Here is a 22,067-nt window from a genome sequence, read left to right on the forward strand (position 1 = left end):
TCCGTATCTCATCTAAAAGCTGCCTCTCCTCACCCACCATTTCCAGCACTTCGTCGTTCCTCCTAACATTCTACCCTCTATTACACTGTTTTCAACATCCTCTCCCCGCTAAATACTCACTCCATCCATACCTTCTGTCTCCTACGTATCTCATCTATATGCTGCCTCTCCTCACCCACCATATCCAGCACTTCTTCGTTCCTCCTAACATTCTACCTTCTATAACACTGTTTTCAACATCCCCTCCCCGCTAAGTACTCGCTCCATCCATACCTTCTGTCTCCCCCGTATCTCATCTAAAAGCTGCCTCTCCTCACCCACCATTTCCAGCACTTCGTCGTTCCTCCTCCTCTCCGTCCACTTTAGTTTTACCCTGACACCGAAGGATTTAGGATGGCAGTTAAAGACAGGGTTAAACGAACTAATAATTATGAAAAAACGTATTTAAACTAGAAATTACAGATAAATGTCCGAAATTTGCGAAAGCTGGTGAAAACAGTGAGTCCATTGAACACATAACTTCAGGCTGCTCAGCTCAGATATTGCTAAAGCATGAATTACATAATCATTTCATCCATCCCTTTCGACCAATAACAAATTAATTTTCAACGTGCCTTCTATATGTCATTACCTTTTTCCAATCATTAGTTTTCATTTAAAAATGTTTCTTTTCTAATTTCAAAACATTTAAAAAGAGAAAAAATTCGCAATAGCGAATTTATAATGACGTTGACAGTAGGTGACAGTAGTTGACGTTTAGTTATTCTTTTCTCATTTTAATAGCGATAGCGAATAGAATAGCAATAGCGAATTTATAATGACGTTGTAGTTGACAGTAGATGATTTTACTTTGAGTAAGTTGTGTACAGTAATGATAAAAGCCGCATTGTAATTTCGAAACTGATCCCACGCTTTGAATCATGGTTAGAGATACGTGAAAATCGCACTTTCAGTAACAGTTTATCGCTTTTTGTAACGTCTATTTTTTATTTTCATAATGAGGAAGATGACGATAAAATGTAGTGAAACACAGTTATATTACAAAATACAGAATATTTTAAATAATTATGTTGTAGAACAATAATAAATTAAGGAATAAGACATATAATGGCGGAGGTGTAGTCTGCCCGAGCCCACTTGTAGTTCGCGGCCACGTAGAATCCCAGCCAACTAGCAGCTAGCCAGTCGCTCGCATGCATTAAGGCCGTTTTACACGGGGCACGGAATTGCACAGGTTAGAGCTGCATTAATTTTTAAAATGGCGTGGAATTGCGCGAATGCATGAACGAAATTAGAACAGGGGCTATTTTGCCGTCTCGCATCCACGCATTCTCGCATGTGTTCTAGCAATTCACCGCTTTACACGACGCAATTTTTATTGCGCCTTCGCGCGTACGTCAGATTGCGCAATTCCGTGTACCGTGTAAAACGGCCTTTAAGCGGAGAGTGTCAGCGGAGCATTTAAACTACGCTCGGCACAAAATGTACGAATTTCGCCGTCGAAAAGGCAAATTTGCGTAAAAATATCATAGAAGTCCAGTCATCGTATCTATGTCGCATTTATTTGCGCACATCCCATCTATTTGCGATTTTCACGCATCTCTAATCATGGGATAAGGATGCACTCGTCAATGTCAAAAATCTGGAGGCCAAGATATGTTCTTCAATTCGATTCCTTGTTCTGTCTCTTAGACAGTGATGGCAATAGAGACTAAACGAAAGTCAGAAGCAGTAAATTTTCAATAGTTTCGTTCCCCGGAGCGTAATGTAGAAACGAAACGAAATGGATTTAAACCCGGGGAGCTAAACTCAGGGTCGAAACGAAATCGGAGTCAAAACTTCTTCGGGTCGAGACTAAACTAAAAGTCTTGGACGAAACGAAATGCAGATTATGTTTCGCACCGGAGGGTCAACATGCTTCACCTTCGAGCAGTTTAGTTTCGACCCACACACCGAGTACGAAGTATTGTTGAATGAATTTGAGGTTCGGCCTACCGCCATTAGGTGATACATGGTACAATCTTACTTTTACCACTAACAGGAGAACCGTGAACGCAAACTGGCCATTCGATTTCAATCCCAATGCTTTAACCTTTCTAAACGTATGTCAAACGTATGCATGTCAAATGGGTCGAAACTATTTCCTCTTTTCCCCTCCACTCAATTTCTGGGATCGAAACTTAACTATGAGCAGAGGAGTTTCGATTTAGTGTCGTTCCTGGGAGTAAAGTTCCGTCCCGGGTCGAAAATGATTTTAATATCTTGCGGGAACGAAACTAAACCTAAGCCTCGTATTTTCGTTTACCTCCAAAACTAAACATTTTTCGTCGAAACTAAACATATTTGTTTTGTTTCACTTTTCATCCCTGCGGATAGATACTTTGACCGCAGAATTTGGGCAGGAAGCCTCCCAAGAAATTCTGGAATTTAGGTACCTAACTGGAGATTCGGATCCCAGCTTAATCTTTTTCTTGTGCGGGTTTTTTTTAATCTCTAATCGTAAAAGATTAGCAGTATAAGTTCCATTCTATTGCAAAATCTTTGCCTATTCGGGACATTCCAACCGACTTTGATCAGACAGTTTTTTTATACTTCAAAACACCACTCCACGTCTTAAGTCTCTCAACAAAGCAATCGATCGATTAAAACCGAAAAAAATCGAATCCTTTATAAATATGGCCTTTAACCTCGCTCTAATCATGAAGTTAATCGATATATGTAGGTCCTCATTCAATATCGCATCCTGCGTGAACCAATTTATACCAGGCTATATTCTCCGCTAACCATACCATTACCAAGAGTTCAACATCGTTACAATTGAATGGATACGTAATTTTCACGATGCGAAACACAATTTCATATTTTTTTACGTAAAGTAGGTTGATCGAGCTCTTACAAGGATGTCCATCGTTTATACGGCCGAGCTAGTTTGATCTCGATTAAACAGTTCGATTATTGCGTTGTTAGATTTTTTATAGAAATGGTTTCGGTCTTATGACAAAAAAAATATCCTCGCCACACGAACATCTGGTGATTGAAAAGGCGTTGAGATAATCGTTTTCCTTGCGATTAACTTAATGGGCACCTTCTTTTGTCTCATTACCTACTTCAGCAACTTGAAATGAGAAATGAGGAAATTGAGTCAATTTGGCGTGGGCAACATGATGCTAATTTACCACCCATGAGATGAGTTCGAGCATATTATGTTTTGCTGATCCACTCCTGCTATGGGTGTCTTCTTATTTTTCTGCATATTTTCTCGGGCTTTCCACCGGATAGTTGGCTCCATACAGTGGAGTCGCCAGGGGGGATGTCCGGAACACCCCCCCCCCCTCCGAAACATAAAATCAAATTGAAAAATTTTAGGTTTTCCCGACGTAAAGATTGATGAAATATTTCACTGGATTCCCACCGGCTGTGGTATTGGGTGAATGGCTCAGTCTGCCATTGTCTTCAGGGGTTTACTTTTAATGGTACTTTTTACGGTACTTATTTATTTATTTATTCATATCCCTGGTTGCCGTTATTGTTGTGTGCGGATGTAGCGATTAATTATGGCATCCCAGGCACTGCTCAGTTGGAAGCCTTTATCTTTGTTTAAGCTCTTCTCCTAAAGGCTAATAGCAATTGCCTCTTTTACAATAGGGTAGTTTCCTTCATCAAAGAAAACGGAGGGCATTGATTGCGATTCATTACCCACCATTAGTGTGTTCATAATATACAAATTATTTGGTTTTAGAATTCCCAGTTTAGACGAATGCTAATGGTCAATTTTAACCTCATTTGAAAAAGGCCAGATTGTTGCCCATGAGATGCCACTCCACGTGACGTCGCAGGGACCTAGTTTCTATACGAGTAGATGGGAGTTTTACATCGTCAGAGATTACCAATGCATGCATGAGAATTGAGATTGTATAAGATGACACATTTTTTAGAGTAGAACTTGGTTTTTGTGGACAATTTATATCTTATACAATAGTTTTCTTGGAAGATTAGCACAGATCTTTGATTCGTATAAGAAGAAGAGCAAGATCATTAAGTTCCATAAAAACCAAGTTCTACTCTAAAAAAAAGTGTCATCTTATACAATACTTTTCTTGGAAGATTAGCACGGATCTTTGATTCGTATAAGACGTGGAGGAAGATCATTAAGGTCCGTACAAACCAAGTTCTACTGTAACCTTTTTTCTTCGACCATTACTAATAATTATATTTCCTTGAGAATGGACATTGTAATAATTCTGGAGCGCGCGTAATTAGGATATAGACGCAAGTGCGAAGGAGGCGAAGAAGGCAGTAAACAACCCAATTACGTCGGCAAAGAACCATCAACAGGCGAACGTGAGCTCAAGAAATGAAGGCTATAAAGGCGAATTACCGTGGTAATTGAACTGAAGGCAACAGCGTAACAAACTATAATCGCGAGGAGATTGAAACGAACGTGCCCTGACCAGCCTGTGCGATTTAAAGCGATTTTTGCGTGCATGGAAATTCAATTTATTCCCCAACTTAAATGAATGCTAGATAATATAAATAAAAAATGAAAACAATAATGATAATGTATCCATGACCACCATCGTTTTCACTTTATATCGATACTTAATATATATGCAAAGTAATCGGGGAAAAAACCTGAAAAAGTTCTCCATACGATTCTATTTAAGGGATATGGACAAATTTTTAAGGATATAATCCTTAAGCCGTTAACGCCTACCGGTACCAAATGGTACTAGCTGGTCGTACAGTACTAAATGAAATTTTTGTGGTCATTTTTGGTATTTTATTTGGGTTATTGAGAGTTTTAAATTCATAACAATATTTTCAGTAACATTTTTCCGAAAATTTCGCTATTTTTTAAAGGCGTTTTAAAATGCTTGTTTTCATTGACTAAACGAAATTTTTGTTGTCATTTATGGCATTTTATTAGGGTTTTTGAGAGTTTTAAATTCATAAGAATATTTTCAGTAACATTTTTCCGAAAACTTCGCTATTTTTTAAAGGTGTTTTAAAGTACTTGTTTTTAATTAACCTAATTCCAGGAAATATTATAACGCCCTACTATGTACAATCGTTAGAGGAAAACGGATACAGTAGTAAGGGAATCAGGAAGAGAATAGCATTAGTGAAGGAGGCTTTCATGAACAGGAAGGAGCTTCTGAGAGGATCGTTGTGTAAGAGTTTAAAGAAAAGGTTAGTGAAGAGTTTGGTTTGGAGTGTAGCTCTCTACGGTGCGGAAACGTGGACTCTGAGGAAAGAAGACGAGAGAAGATTGGAGGCGTTCGAGATGTGGGTGTGGAGAAGAATGGAGAGGGTGAAATGGACGGAGAGGAAAAGGAACGACGAAGTGCTGGATATGGTTGGCGAGGAGAGAAAGCTTTTAGATGAGATACGCAAAAGACAGAAGGTTTGGATGGAGTTAGTGCTTAGCGGTGAGGGGATGTTGAAAATGGTGTTGGAGGGTAGAATGTTGGGGAAACGAGGGAGGGGAAGGAAAAGATTAGGATTTTTAGATAGATTGAAAGAGAGTAGGCCTTACAGTGAATTAAAGAAGGCAATGCTGGAAGGAAAGGGAGGCTCCCAGATCGCTTCTCGAATACTCCATGGAAACCTACCTTAATCGGTAGAATACTATAATAATAATTATGTACAATAAATGTATCGCCTATTCTGTTTATTTCGTAGCATCTTTTTTTCACTGTCACGTATTAATCTTTTCTAATAGGCTTACGGGAATATGTACTATCCGAAGGCCCACCTATAGCTTATAATATCTCTTGAAAATGATGTGAAATAAATTTAACGCCCATTTGCATCATTTTGTTGCATGTTTAGCTCGCAGTTTTCACCTTTCGTTTTTTTTGGAAAAGGTTTACGAAAAGACTCGACGACTATGTTGAAAATAAACTTATAAGGTATTTCCAATGCAAGTGAATGAGGAAAAACATATATTTTGCAGGATTAATTGAAGTCAAGGTTAAGGGTTACGACTTTGTTTATAACTCCATACACATTCAATCTCCCGAAAATGCAAAGTAAATAAGAAAACTGCTGATAAGTTGAAATAAATTACCCATAGCATTGAAAATGTTTGGCTGGATCCAATGGACCCAGTCCGTCCACTGTGTCACTTAGTAGCATACTAAAAAATGTTATGCGCCCATTCTCGTTATTTCTTGCCATGTTATAGAGGACATACATATAGGAAAAGTCACGGCGTCAAAATCAATTTTTTTTGCATTTCTGACATAATTATAAACTTTCAAAACTACCAACCGGGTCCATTGGACCCAGTCCGTCGTTCTAGGGTTAAGTCGTATAATAACCGTTGGAATAAGTTGATGTTATAAACTTTCTAAATACATAAAATGATGTTTCCTGGAGTTTAGGTCAATAAATAAAAAGTTAGCAGCCAACGTTTCGTTTTATTTTAAAAACATATTCAGGGCTATGTTAGAAAAAAAAATGTGAAACAATACAAAATGCAGAGAATTAGGCAATATACAATATATATGCATAAAAAAGGAGCAATCGGGTTTTTTTATAAACAATATAATTTATAGAAATATATGTTTATAATAAACATATATATATGAACAGAATGGATTATACAAAAATTTGGACATACCTCTAAACTTTGAATACATTTATTGATATTTGGTTTCTACGGTATTGCCACAACCTAGGTTACCATTAATTTTGATGTAAAAAAATACTGCACTTAAGTGGAAACTTATTTGAAATAAATGTATCGCTTATTTTGTTTATTTCGTAGCATCTATTCCTCACCTATAACATATAATATCTCTTGAAAATTATGCACAATTAATGCAACGCCCATTTTCTTTGTTCTATGGCATCTCTTTGTTCTATTACATTTTTCTCACCTTCATATATTAATCTTTTCTGATGAGTTTGCGGTAAGACGTCCCATCTGAAGGCCCACCTATAGCTTATAACATCTCTTAAAAATTATGTACAGTAAATGTCTTGCCCATTTTCTTTTTTTATTGCATCTTTTTTTTACTTTAACGTACTTCTCTTTTCTAATGGGTTTACGGGAAGATTGCCCATCTGAAGACCCACCTATAGCTTATAATATCTCTTGAAAATGATGTGCAATAAATTTTTCGCCAATTTTGTTTATTTCGTTGCATATTTTTCTCACCTTCACGTATTTCTGTTCTTTAATAGGTTTACGGGAATATGTACCATCTGTAGGCCCACCTATAGCTTATAACATTTCTTGAAAATTATGTACAGTAAATGTATCGCCTAATTCGTTTATTTCGTCGCATCTTTTTCTCACCTTCGAATATTTCTCTTTCTAATACGTTTACCGGAAGACGTCCCATCTGGAGACCCACCTATGGCTTATAATATATCTTGAAAATTATGTAAAATAAATGCATCGCCCATTTCCTTTGTTTTATTGCATCTCTTTGTTCTATTTCATATTTATCACCTTCATTTATTCCTCTTTTCTGATAGGTTTACGGGAATATATACCATCTGAAGGCCCACCTATAGCTTATAATATCTCTGAAAAATGATGTACAATAAAGGCATCACCTATTTTGTTAATTTCGTAGCACATTGTTCTCAATTTCACGTATTTCTCTTTTCTAACAGGTTACGGGAATATGTACCATCCGAAGACCCTCCTTTAGCTTATAATATCTCTTGAAAATGATGTGCAATAAATGTATAGCCTATTTTGTTTATTTCGTTGCATCTTTACTCACCTTTATGTATTTCTCTAATCTTTTCTAATAGGTTTACGGGAAGACGTCCCATCTGAAGGCCCACCTTCGCTGGCACACGGGTGAGCGTCCATTCGTCTGCAACTGGCTCTTCTGCGGCAAGCGATTCACGCGGTCCGACGAACTTCAGCGCCACCTGAGAACGCACACGGGAGAGAAGAGGTCAGTGCAAACTGAAAACAAAAGCGAAACGACAACCGCCACCACACCACCACCACCACCACCACCCGAAAACCCAAACATAGGTATCTATTTGAATCTCGAATAATATCATTTGAATTTTCAATAGCACTATTATTACGTAATTAGTATTTCATAGTCATTTGTACCTCTCTAGAGTTTAATGTGCGTAAATATTAGTGAATATGTGTTGGTGATGGGTCGCTGTTAAGTTCAGTTGGGTCATGATCGAAAGGGCCAATAATCGAGTTATTTCACTTAACAGTTCAATATTGATCTCGTAATACCATGTGACATCTTACGACCTAACTCAAACGGTGGAGGAATCCAGCGGTCATCGCTGAGTTTAGGTGAAATAGACATCAATTTAGGTGAATAGAAACCATAAATAGCTATCGCAAATAAATAGTTACCTTTCAGGTTTTTCGTCATTATCCCAAAGTTATTAATTTTTAATTGGTGATTTCGGTACGATGGATACTTTAGGTGAATCGATGTTCATTATATTGTAAATTCGGTGATGACCGTTAGTTTGCTATCTGACCTGGCTACTATAAATTACAGCATTAATTCGTTGCTATGGTGAATAATGAGTGCAAACAATGCCGCCTTGATTTTGAATTATAAACAATTTATACTGCTGGTATTGTCGAGCGCAAGTACGGAGTTCTCATCAGATATCGTCCTGTACAAAGAGCATAAAATAGCCACCTGAAATAGCTACCACTTATAGCTACAGTTCAATAATAGTTTCATAAATAATAAATTCGTAGTTTCTACTTGCATACTAGCGAATTGATGGGTCACATTACATTCACTAGGGCCGCGAAACAAAAGATCCAATAATCTTTTAAATTAATTACAAACAGCATAAAATAGCCACTCGAAATAGCTACCACTTATAGCAACAGTTCAACAATAGTTTCATAAATAATAAATTCATAGTTTCTACTTGCATACTAGCGAATATGCATTGGTGATGGGTCACATTAACTTCACTTGGGCCGCGAAAGAAAGAGCCAATAATCTTTTAAGTGAATTAAGAGTTCAATTACTCACGTAAGACATCGATTTCATATGACGTCATACGACCTACCTCAAACCCCTAGCGGTCATCGCTGAATTAATAACTTCTGTTCCATCGGTACTACACGAGAATCGATGCTCATTTATTTTACCTCGGCAATGACCGTTAGATAGCCACCAGAAATACCTATAATAAATACCAACCAGCAGTAATAGCCACCACAGCTCCCTGGCGGCGTGGTGAATTCCTCTCCCACCAAATAAGAGGTAGCGGGTTCGATTCCCGCCTGGGAAGGATGCCCCTGTTCATGGAATGATTGTTCGTGCACTTGTAATTATTAAATTTGTTGAATGTTCAGATGTAAAATACCGATTGTGCTATATTCGGAGGTATTGGGAATAAAAAACCTACCTCCAATATCTACCTAAAATTACTAACGCAAATATCTATTTGATGTAGCTGCAATGAGTAGCTACTACAACTCTGTTTTAGGTAATTTGTCAATTTTTATATTTGAGATCGTTTTCCTAAGTCGACATTTTGAATTGGAATTCTGGCGAACGTGATTATTGGCGCCTTTGAAACCTTTGTAGCATTCGATGGAATATGTTCATTCCATGCGATTATCGTTTCGATTCACATTATAATTCGATCCATTGCTTCTATTTACGTTACTCTGTTAGTGTGAGTGTGTGGCGGTGGGATGTAAAATATTTTTTTTGTCAAAAAGTATGCGGTTTTCATAGATGTATTGAAAATAATAGATCTTGTATTTTTAACCAGCCACGTATATTTATTTCTCTTAAAAATATATGAGAAATTGATGCCAAAATTAGGTCATGTTACCTTAAATTTAAACGTGCTAAATTGTATGGTTTGGCTAAGTAAATTTGTTTCTTTTTTTCGCGTGTTTTCTTGTGTTCAAGTAGCAATTTTATTGGCGGCATCAAATTTTTAGGAAGACGTTCCTTACTAAGTAAATTAATTTGCAAATCTCAATAGTAGAATCAATAGATATCCCCTAATCGTTTTGCTGTGAAATGTGCAAAATTTATTTTTGTCGGAGTGTCATAAGTAATAAAAGTTATGTTAATTTTATGCATGCCTGGAAATTTTAAATGTCCGGTGTTCATGAAATGACTAGTAAATAATTTTTCTGCTGAAGGTTCTTTCCGTTACTCCATGATTCTAAAAGTTTGTTGCGTCTTCTTCTCAATAATTTTAAAAAAATATAAAGAGTCATATTTTAGAAAAATAGAGGATACATTTAACTCATGGTCAAACTTTTCTTCGAGGTAAAGAACTTACTAGCATCAGAGAAAAACATGCATCATCATAATACGATGCTTTGAAGTTTTTATTGCTCCAGAACTTATCATTACTTGGCAACCGGTAGCATTTCGCCAAGTTTTCGTGAATAATTGCAAGGTGAAATTTCGCGTTACTATCTCAAAATGTTTATGGTGAAAGAGTCGATCCTCAACTTAACTTGCCTGTATCCAAGCCGAAAATATTTTGCCTCTGAAGTAGTTACTGAGGAAATATTTTCATTTTTCATGGACAAACGAATTGTTATTGCCTACTTCATCCAGCCCAACCATTAAAAGTCACTAGAATAAGTTTTAAATCAGCTATTTGTTACAAAAAGACTGGTACAGCAGAATGTGGAGTAATTTGGAAAGGAAATGGAAGATGAAAAATAAAGTTTTAACCTAAGTATTTGGCAGACATTTTTGCGTGGACTTAAGAGTAAATTCTTTTTTCGACTTATTAAAAAAAATGTCTACATCAAATGAAAAAAAGAAAAAATTGCTATTTTAATCAAAAATAAAAAATTTAAAAAAACTTGTGCTTTTACAAATTCGTCGTTTGGACTGGTGAAGCTGAGTTTACTCTCAGAATTTACGCAGATTTAATATATACACTTTTATAACTTATTGAAAAATATCATAATCGATTTCAAAAATATGATATAATTATTTTAGTGTACAATGCAGTGGAAAAGCAAGGTAATGAGAGGTGGATTTTGTCGTCAGAATTAATTACAGGTATCTTTTAAAGAAACTGGGTAATGTGACTTAAAAAAAAGGACATGGTGTTGTTCAAAACTTCAATGCATTGGTAACCAGATTTATTTATATTTAATAGCTAAAGCAGTTGTAACAAGTAACTGAATGAGTTGTTACTTCACTGCATAACTAATTTCCAATCTTAAATTTCATGTTATGGATAATTGATTAGTGTTTTATAATTAACTCTGCACAGTGTTCTTTCGCACTTATTTCACATCTTACGCCATATTGCTGTTTTCCCGCCAATGAAAAATCCATTCACACGAGTTTTTAAGACCAATATATCAGAGACCACTCTTTCAATTTTTATATTACGTACATTATATTTACGTTCTTTTCCATCTTCATTAACCCTTTCGAGACCGCGGAGTTTTCGTCTTAGCTTGACTGCTGTACCGAGCCCCAAGAGACTCTTCTTTCTCGTGGTACGGAGCATTTTTGGAGGGCATTCGTTAAGAAGGGTCTCGCTGAACCTTTTTCGACCCCTCCACGGTGGGACTCCGCATTATCTCGGACTCCGAGAGTAGTTGTGCTCCCTCCTTTCCGGGTTTACGACCATACCTGCGGCATTGGTTCGCGGTCAACTTATGTATTGCTTATATGTATTTAGCAAATGAATAATTGTTGCTTGCACGTAAATTACAGACATAGAATATAATTCCTCATTTTTATCTGAGCATTGTCAAATTTTAAACGAAGTTCTAAGGACATTATCAAAGCATTTAACGCAGCAACAATTTCCATGTTGATGTTTATACATAACTCGAGATATAAGTTAATATTTTTCGTAGAATTTCGTTTAAAAATTCTAAACGTGGCTCAAAAGACAAACAAGTCAATTCTTAGTTTATATTTCTTGAGAAATGAACAAATATTTATTTCGAAAATTGACTCTATAAACAATTGTATGACCGCTGTCCCTTACCGCTGAGAGGGGTTATAAAAGACGAAGTGTCCGGGTAGCTGCTCCCGGATTCGGAGGGTTAATCCTAAACCCCAAAGCGTTGGGTCCCGAGACAAAGGCGACACAAACCCACGACCGTCCTGAAAGGGGGAGAGCTAGAAAACGTATATATACGGGTTTAGTTTTCTTGACCGGGAAGCTCTCACACGTATATATACGTCCGTGGTCTCCCGGGTCAGGAAACGTCTACACGTATATATACGTGTACGGTAGGGAAAAGGTTAATTGATGGGGTAGAACTGTCTTCGTGCTAGTAGAACTGTCTTCGTGCTAGTAGCACACGATATATTATCTGACCTAAATTCATTCATTTACATAATTCATATAATGCACTAATCATTCGCTATAATAGGAAGAAATTAGGCAGCCCAGAATAGAACATTTTTGGGTTGCCATCAGATTCATATTGCAGCAGCGTAAAACAAAAACATCTAATCATCTAGGCAAGTTAATGCACAAAAAATTGTTCTAATATAAAGCCAGGAGTTTAAAAAATGCATGTGACATTTCTAAATCTGCATCGTGAACGGTGGTGAAATATACATGAACTCCTGTAGTTTTTGGTTCTTTTCCGGCGAATAATAGTAGTTTTTTTTAATTTCTCGGGTTTTACACCGGGTCAAGTCCTCCATTAGTCGTGAAACGTGAAAAATTCGACGAGCAACTCGCCCATTGTCTTCAGGGATTCACCAATGCAATTCAGAGAATTAGAAATCAAATTCCTGAATCCCTGAGGAAGATGAGCGAGATACTTGTCGAAACGTTTGAAGGAGATATGGAGGACCTGATCCGGAGCAGAGCCCGAGAGATTTTCACTACAAGTAGTCACTATATTTTTTGCACTTTTTCGCATCAATATTCAGTTTATTTGCCGTTACCCATGAGGATAATAATGAAGGGTACACTTGTCTTCTCTCTCAATGACCCTCCGGTAGAATACGCAATCATCCGCAAAAAGACATACTTTGGAGTCAACCACCATAAACAGGGTGTCCCATTTATCTTGACGATCCGAAATAACTTTATGTCCAGATGCAAATTCAAAAATATGTGTCAAGCAAACGTTCATTAGCCGTCAGGGGGACATTAATCAGTATGATTGCCTTCCTTGTAGCTTTGTTATTAACAAAGGTATGAACAGCAGTGTCTTTTTTAAATGGCACCCTATATTTTTTATTCGGCAATTCATTTCCTCTCATAGAGACTTATTCAGAAATGTTGCATAGTGGACCATTATAATAAACAGTGTTATGAAAAATTACTGACTCACTACCGCTTAGTGCAGGTACGCGGGTATTCGAACTACTCCACCAGCTGACGTTGACTGTGAACAAATGAAAACATAGTAAAATGCACAGCAGTTATTCAGTCAACAATCGTCCGTTGAATTGCGGAAAAAAAATATCGGGTGCCATTTAAAAAACACAAAACGCTGATCATATCTTTGTAAATAACAAAGCTACAAGGAAAGCAGTCATGCTCATATATGTCCCCCCGACGGTTAATGAACATTTGCTTGACACATTTTTGAATTTGCATCCGGACAAAAAGTAATTTCGGGTGGTCAAGATAAATGGCACACCCTGTGTATGTCGTTATTGAATATTCAAAACTAAAGTGGACCCAATAACCTTCCTTGAGGGACTCCCCATATTACAACTATCTCCATGGAATATCCTTCTCCTACTACATCAGATTTGCTATACAAAGCCCTAAATTGGAGGTGTAATGAAAAATACTCTGAGATATCGTTTCAGAAAATAGAGAGTTAAAATTGAAAGAGCTGTCTCTGTGATATCGGTCTTCAAACTCGGGTTATTGAAATTTGCAAAACATATTTGTGCAGGTTTCGATAAAATGTCTTGTATGGAGCGATCTTTTTGTCCTTGTAACTGTACGACTGTGCACAGCCGACGCCTTATTCTCCAAAGAAGTAGTGTCCATGTCCTCTTCCACAGGTTCGCCTGTCCAGTATGCAACAAGCGATTCATGAGATCCGACCACCTGGCGAAGCATGTGAAGACGCACGCGGCGGGCGGCGAAGGAGGAGATGAAGACGAAGAGGTGAGTATCGATACACTGTCGATTAGTCGAACGTTATTATAGTCGATACTTCCCAAGACCAAGGCGGGGAGGAAGGTCGATAATATCTGACAAGGAGGCATTGCCAAAGTGATGTGTGGGATCTGGATGTGGATGTTATTTTCTGAAACTATATAGGTAAGGTAGAAAAAGTGTCACGGATTTCTTCCACATAGGCCCGGGCTCGAGAGATACTCGCTTGTAAAGATTTCGCGCAGCATCACATCCATTGAGTAAGCGCTGCTCTCAAATATGGCCATGGCGGTGTGGTCTCAGGCGCTAGTCTTTTAACCTGTATTAAGTGCCCCGGGATCGGAAATAGTTTTTCTCTCTTCTAATTTTTGAAATCACTGTTACATTTTATCCCCGTTCGTTTTATTTAGTTACTTCGCGATTTTTTTTTAATGTAATACAGTAGATTCCGTTTAATGGGTCCACCGGTTACTTGGGGCTGCCGCTTAATTGGGGCAGATCTTGAAGAACAGAACCCAATTGAGAAATATCCCAGAGTATTCTCCGCTTAATTGGGACAGCATGCCGCTTTATTGGGCCATGAGTCGGCGACATAGACTATACTCGCGACGAAATTAAATTGTTTTGTTTTCAGAATACTATTTTTTTATATTTTCCTCCTTTGATTTACTTTTATTTTACACAAATGTTCCTATTCTTGCCCTATTTTGAAAGCTCCTGTTGTTATACTATCCGCAAGAGGATAAGACTTTTCTTTAATAGGACTTAGTAAAAGATATTCATTCAACGTCACCCGAGGCTGTGAAAAATATTTTTCACTACATTGTTATAATTCTTAAAATGATTATACATTAACTTAACTCGCTGATTTATTAATCAAAGTATGTAATAGTTTAATAAACTTTTGTTGCATTATAAACGTTCTTTAGTCTTCTTTATATCATTTCAACGTTTCCTTAAGCCCATATGCAGGATAGTGCGCCTAATTGGGGCAGTCGCTTAATTGGGACAAAATGCACAAGTCCCGATATGTCCCAATTGACCGGAATCTACTCTATCAATTTTTGGATTTTAAACAAAACTCCTTGTGCCTTTCCACGCGAATTAGAGCGCGAATATCTCTCGAACCCGGGCCTATGTGGAAGAAAGCCGTGACACTTTTTCTACCTTACCTATATAGTTTCAGAAAATGACATCCGCATGTAGATCCCGAACATCACTTTGGCGATGTCTCCTTGTGAGTGGTAAGGAATAGAGGGTCGTTAATGGATATGTGGATAAGAATTAGATGATGTCCATGATGTGAATATCGATGCATTGTCGATTAGTCGAACGTAATAATAGTCAATAGTTACCTAGAGCAAGGCGAGGAGGGGGGTGGATAATATTTGAGTGGTAAGTAATGGATGTTAGTCAATGGATATGGAGATGAGAAGTAGATGATATCCATTTTTCGTCAAAAACTACTACGGGCGAACGGACACTATTACCCAGATGTTAAGCGAATTAGGCTGGGAGCCGTTGGAGACTCGGAGGCTGCGCGCTAGGCTTAGATTGCTTGAACAATTGAGAATTGATATCTTCCAGAGCGACACGGAGAACATAATATCAGAGCCACACTATATTTCCAGGTCCGATAGAAGCGATAAATTAAGAGAGATGTTTTGCCGAACGGATAGATATGGGAATTCGTTTTTTCCCCCGAACCATAAAGGACTTTAATATACTCTAGTCCCAACTTCGTTGTAGAGCCCTTCATATTTTTTATAGCTGTAAACGGCTGGTGTCCTAACACCCCTGCCATACGCCTTTTAGGCGGCTTGCGGGGTATTATGTAGATGTAGATGATGTGAATATCGATGCATTGTCGATTACCCGAACTTAATAATAGTCAATATTTACCTAGAACAAGGCGGGGAGGAGGGCTGGATAATATTTGAGTGGTAAGGAATGGATGGTAGTGAATGGATATGTAGATGAGAGGTAGATGATGTCAATGAGATGAATATCGATGCACTGTCGATTAATCGAACGTAATAATAGTCAATAGTTACCTAGAACAAGGCGGGGAGGAGGGCTGGATAATATTTGAGTGGTAAGGAATGGATGGTAGTGAATGGATATGTAGATGAGAGGTAGATGATGTCAATGAGATGAATATCGATGCACTGTCGATTAATCGAACGTAATAATAGTTGATAGTTACCTAGAGCAAGGCGGGGAAGGTGGTCGATAATATTTGAGTGGTAAGGAATGGATGGTAGTGAATGGATACGGGGATGAGAAGTAGATGATATCAATGAGGTGAGTGTCGATACAATGTTGATTAGTTGAACGTAAAAATCGATAGTTCCTTAGAGCAATGCGGGGAGGGGGTAGATAATATTTGAGTGGTAAGCTATGGGTCGTAGTCATTGGATACGGGGATGAGAAGTAGATGATATGAATGAGGTGAATATCGATGCACGGTCGATTAGTCGAACGTAATAATAGTCAATAGTTATCTAAAGCAAGGCGGGTAGGAGGGTGGATAATATTTGAGTGGTAAGTAATGGATGTTAGTCAATGGATATAGGGATAAGAAGTAGATTATATCAATGAGGTGAATATCGATACACGGTCGATTAGTCGAACGTAATAATAGTCGATCGTTACCTAGGGCAAGGCGGGTAGGGGGGGTGGATAATATTTGAGTGGTAAGTAATGGATGTTAGTCGATGGATATGGGGATGAGAGGTAGATGATGTCAATGAGGTTAATATCGATGCACTGTCGACTAATCGAACGTAATAATAGTCGATAGTTACCTAGAGCAAGGCGGGGAAGGTGGTTGATATTATTTGAGTGGTAAGCAATGGATGGTAGTCAATGGATATGGGGATGAGAAGTACATGATTCCAATAAGTGAGTATCGATGCATTGTCGATTACTCGACCATTAAAATCGATAGTTCCCTAGAGCGAAGCGGGGGGAAGGACATTGAATAATATACCTCCTCCCCGCCTGAAATAATAGGAAATAGATTTGTGTGTGACAAATAAAAACGTGGTTTATTAGTTTTTTGAATAAAAAGTTTATTCCTTTTTTTAAAACTTGATGCCTACTAGATCATAAATTACTTATTCAATGTGCGAAATAGCAAAGCCTAAAACGATTGAATACGCTAAAAATTTTGAAATTTTAATAAGAAAGTCATAACAAATTCGATTAATACCGCCTCTGAAGGCGCAGTAAGAATGCATTATCATCTTATCTTTGCTGAAACTTTAAATTCCATAAGTAATCGTGAAGTGGGTTAAATTTGAGTTACAAATGATGGACAGACAAACAAACATAGATAAATGACGTCATATGAACGTGGTTAAATATATTCATGTAGCTTCAACCGTATGCCACCCATCCAGGGTGGTAAAAAAAACACCAAACTTCTTCCTTCTTTTTTCGCTTTGCCTCTGTAGTTTTCCAAGACCATATAACAATGTCTTCAACATGCGCAGTGCAATTATTTGACAACGCTGTGAATGAAAATAATAGTTTCACAGTTTCTATCTTCATAGCCTTTGCTTTAATTTTAGCTTTGTCGCCTCGTAACGTGGCAACAAAGGCACAATGACAGCATCAAATCGTTACTATGGTGACAAATGAGTGCAAACAATACTTTCCTGATTTTAAATTGTAAACTATTTGTTTTGCTTGTATTGTAGAGCGGAAGTAAGGAGTTCTCTTAAGATATAGTCCTGTAAAAACAAGGAATGTTTTGGGTGTGAAAAATTAGATATGGAATAAATGTTGCCGGCCTCGGTGACGGCGGGGTATCGTCCTCGCCTGCCAAACAAGAGGTCGCGGGTTCGAGTCCGCCCTGGGTAGATTTCCCCTGTCCAGGGCATAGTTGTTCGTGTACGTTTAATTGTTAAATTTGTTGAATACCCCGATATAAAATGGCTAATATGAGCTGTATTCGGTGGTCTGAGAAAAAAATTTAAAGTAAAAATAAATAAATGAAATAAATTTGATTAGGTATGTAATAACTATCGTAATGATCGCAATTTGTCTAATAAGTCTTCTTTTTTCTCCTTCTTTCACGAACCTCCCTTTGTCCCTCTGAATCCTGTCACCTACCTCACCGACCCATCTTTAATTTCAAGGGAGAAGGAGTAGGAGAACTGGAAGAGGGAGAGGAAGTAGACGACTCGGCCCCGGGCGCTCCCATGGTTCACAGGGTTGCCAAGTTGGGCGGCAAGGGAAGCGGAGACTCGTGCAGCGAGAGCGGAGGGGAGGACGCCAACAACGGCCAGCCACCCATGGGTATGCACCAGCTGGCAACGTCGCAGCGGGACGCATGAGTCAGGCTGGGAGGGGGGAGAGGGGAGGCGCTCACAAGCACCACCCCCCTCTCCTCTTTCCTCCCAATACACTACTACGCCGCGAGGTGATGTGGCAACGCCGCAAACTCGTGTAAGCAGAACGAAACGGCAACGTGGTAACGCTCAAGTGCGATGTGTCAACACTAAATGGGTGAAATGTGGCAACACTCAACTTCAAGGTCGCTAAAGTGCCATGTAATGTTGCCGCAGCTTCACGCTGCACCACCGCGGAACGAACTGGCAACGCCGCTAACCAGTGTTAACTCTTCAGTGTAATTATAACACCCTTCAGTGATATGTGGAAATTTTGTCTCTCTAATCGGCAACAGCGCAGTGTGCTGTAACGCCACTGCTGTGATATATGGCACCGGGCGTCTTCGTAGATGAATAAATTCTACGCAGAGACGCTAGGCCGTTTGCCAATCAAAGACGGTGAATTGATAGCTTCACGAGCAACGTAAAAAGACTTTGTTAATATGAGGAAAAAAATCAACGACAGGTTGCAACGTGCGTTTTCGTAGAAGATAAATGCTACGGGGTGTCGTATTTATCACACAGATCCTGTTGGAAGATGTATTACGGCAGCGCTTACACGTGTTGGTGTATTTTTGCATTGATTTGGCAACGCTGTGAATGAAAGTAAAAACACTGTCTCGCAACATGGTAAGGGAAACGCTATGACAGCATCAAAACGGTGCTCTGGTGATTAATGAGTTTTGACAACGCTTGTTGCCATTAGGCAGTCGTGATTGAATTTGAAGTGTCAAAAGCTGATTTTGAGAACCTATTTTTACGCAGGCAGCAGGCAAATACACAAAATCAGGTTAAACAGCCAGAGTCCCTCGTTATATTGCAATCATCTGGTTACATGTACCTACCCGTCTATACCCCCCTAACAATTATCAAGTACACAAGAGCATTTCAATCCTTTGAGTTTGAAAGTGGAAAGTTTTTGAAGGCATAAAATTACTAATCATTGTGTTTCCCGCCATTGTATTTTCTCCAACTGCTGTTGTCAAGTTTCATCCCATTATGATAATGCCTCTGTAGGAAGTCTGCTCTACGCTGTGTACTGTATTTCATAGTAGTTGCAAGATATGGCAACAATGCAGTTCTCTACGCAATGAGTATCCAATGGTGATCTTCCATTTCCTAATAGAGTGACAGCGTGTAACCTGTGACAGCGAATGTTTGGTGATTACATCATGAAACATTGAAGAATCCGTTTCGTAAGAAAGTCATTGTTGCGCATATGACAATACAGGTATGTGAAACCGTTGCATGACTTCATCACGCTGTTGCCAAGTTGAAATCAGTGACGTAAGTCTCACCGATTGTTGCAATTCGTGCGTTACTTTTTGCAGTGTCAGCCATCTTTCATTGGCTGAGTTAACTCTTGTTCATCTGAATGTAAATAGTGATTTGAGTGGAATGTGCTTCGGTTACTGCGAGATGTATGGAAATTTGGCCAATGCTGTTCATTGAACTCGTATTTTTATTTCTTTAATGCATATTCTCGTGAGAAATTTAGTTATAATATATTCATAGAGTGCCATTATGAGCGTGAACGTTTTGTTTGCCTTTGAATGCTGCTGTAAAATCGATATATTTTCGAGGAAGCCATATTTTTTCGGGTGAACGTTCCCAGTGTACATTTGGCAACGATGTGAATCGCCATGTTCATGCTAATGATAAATGTCTGTAAAGAATGGTTTTTACCTCCATTTATCCATTGTTTTCTTTACTGAATGCTTGAGTGCTCTTCATATAATTACTTGTGAATTTACTGTACATTGTAGTCTGTAGTGCTTGAGAAATTTGTTTAACTGTTGACATTAACTTTAGGATTCTGTAACTCAGTGTATAGTCTGTATCATATTCTATTGAGGTTTCAAGAGATTCGTCATAAGATTTATAGCCTTTTTCAATGTTTCTCGCTGTAATTACCTTTCAGAAGTCTGAAGTGCGTAATGATCTCTGTACTAAAACCAAGAAAGCTTCTTTCAACCTGTTTTCCTCTAAAAATCTGATAATTGTTCCTAATGCTAACGACTGAAGTCAATTTTAAGTCTTTTAATTTGTAACTTTGATCTACGCAGGAATGAGACTTTAACGTTTTCAAAATTATGGAGTTATTTTTCTTCTGAAAAGGAAAATATATCCCCTTAACTGATGAAATAACATCTAGTCATAGCTTCATGACTTCTTAACAGTAGATGTTTTTCTTAAATTTTTCATCACATCATATTTTCATAATTCGTGGACTTCTCATAGGGTTTGTCAGGATTCATCGTGATAATAATTTTATTGTATGAAATAGGATACCGTTTCGTCGCTCTAAAAGCCGCTTTTCGGCCATATCTGCAACAAAAATGTGAAACAAGCGATCAAGTTTTTAAATTTTTTTACGTTAATAGAATTATTTCCATTTAGAATGGCCATTGAAAATATGACTTTCGACATTTTTTTGTCAGGTACGTACTTCAAAACTGTACAATGAGAAAGCGGTGTTATACAATCCAATTTTCTTTAGCAATTTACATAATATTTTCCATGAAATTACTTCTTCAATTCATTGTTTAGTTCCAATCTTATCCTCCACAACATTAAACCAGATGCCATCAGGTTGCACCAGGTGCCAAATCCTGGTTGCATCACGCAAAAAAATACGTGGCTATGTATTTTTTTAAAAACATGGTCGCATTTAGCGAAAAATAATTGCGCAACTAACTTTTCAGTGATTAACGGATTTTATAAAACTTAGGAAAAGAGCCCATTTCATTCGTGTACAGATACTTGAGTACTCAATTGGTACCCAAAAAAGTACTACATTACCAAGGTAGGTACTAGAGTAGTCAGACAGATGCTACAGTATCCATCGGACGCTGTTGAACCGCAACTGTCTTCACTGAAAGTTTAAAAAAATGAACTCTGTACTTTAACGAAATCTTTAGCTACGTTTAAGTAATCTAGTATCTGTACTCGAGTAGAAATTATGAACAACAATTGCATCTCCTCTACATATCGCTTTCTGTGACTGGGATGAATAGAATTAAATACTGGATAGCGCAGGATCAACGAGTATAGCTTGCTAGATGAAGTTGTGAATTTTGTACAGCATGTTTTGCCGTCAATAAAAAACATATCACGTGCGATGAGTGGCAATTTTTGAAATGCTTGGGGTTGGAATGTTGTCGTATTACATATATGATGTTCCTTTATTTGGAAAATATCACGCAGTCACATTGAAGATTAAATTTAACTAATTTGACAGCGAAAATGTCGTTGAAATACTGCAAGTCAGAATGAACCAAAAGTTAAAAGTGAAAAAACTGATATTTTTACGTTATTCAATAGCTTTTTACCACTGTATAGGTTTGATACTTTATTTGAGTCATATTTGATTAAAAAAACATCAATTTACCGAGCTGGAACATTGTCGTATTACATAAATGATGTTCCTTTATTTGGAAAATATCACGGAGTTCAATTGAAGAATAAATTTAACTAATGTTTTAGTAAAAATGTGGTCTAAATACTGCAAATCAGAATTAACCAAAAGTTAAAAGCGTAAAAATTGATATTTTTTACGGTATTCAATAACTTTTCACCACTATATAGGTTTTATACTTTGTTTGAGTCATA

At 37.8% G+C, this 22,067-nt stretch overlaps 1 protein-coding gene across 1 annotated transcript in view; it reads left to right on the top strand.

The window, feature by feature from the left end:
• The window catches only part of LOC124172988 (transcription factor Sp8-like), a 195,863-nt gene extending 174,533 nt beyond the window's left edge, over positions 1-21,330 (top strand). Inside the window, exons 6-8 of the mRNA XM_046552520.1 lie at positions 7,774-7,922; positions 13,962-14,067; positions 18,204-21,330. Of these exons, the coding sequence (XP_046408476.1) occupies positions 7,774-7,922; positions 13,962-14,067; positions 18,204-18,401 (453 nt within the window). The 3' untranslated portion in view covers positions 18,402-21,330. The remainder of the gene's footprint in view (positions 1-7,773; positions 7,923-13,961; positions 14,068-18,203) is intronic.
• The last annotated feature ends 737 nt before the right edge of the window (positions 21,331-22,067 follow it).

Source organism: Ischnura elegans (genome assembly GCF_921293095.1).
Source record: "Ischnura elegans chromosome 13 unlocalized genomic scaffold, ioIscEleg1.1 SUPER_13_unloc_3, whole genome shotgun sequence".
Taxonomy (NCBI): Eukaryota; Metazoa; Arthropoda; class Insecta; order Odonata; family Coenagrionidae; genus Ischnura; species Ischnura elegans.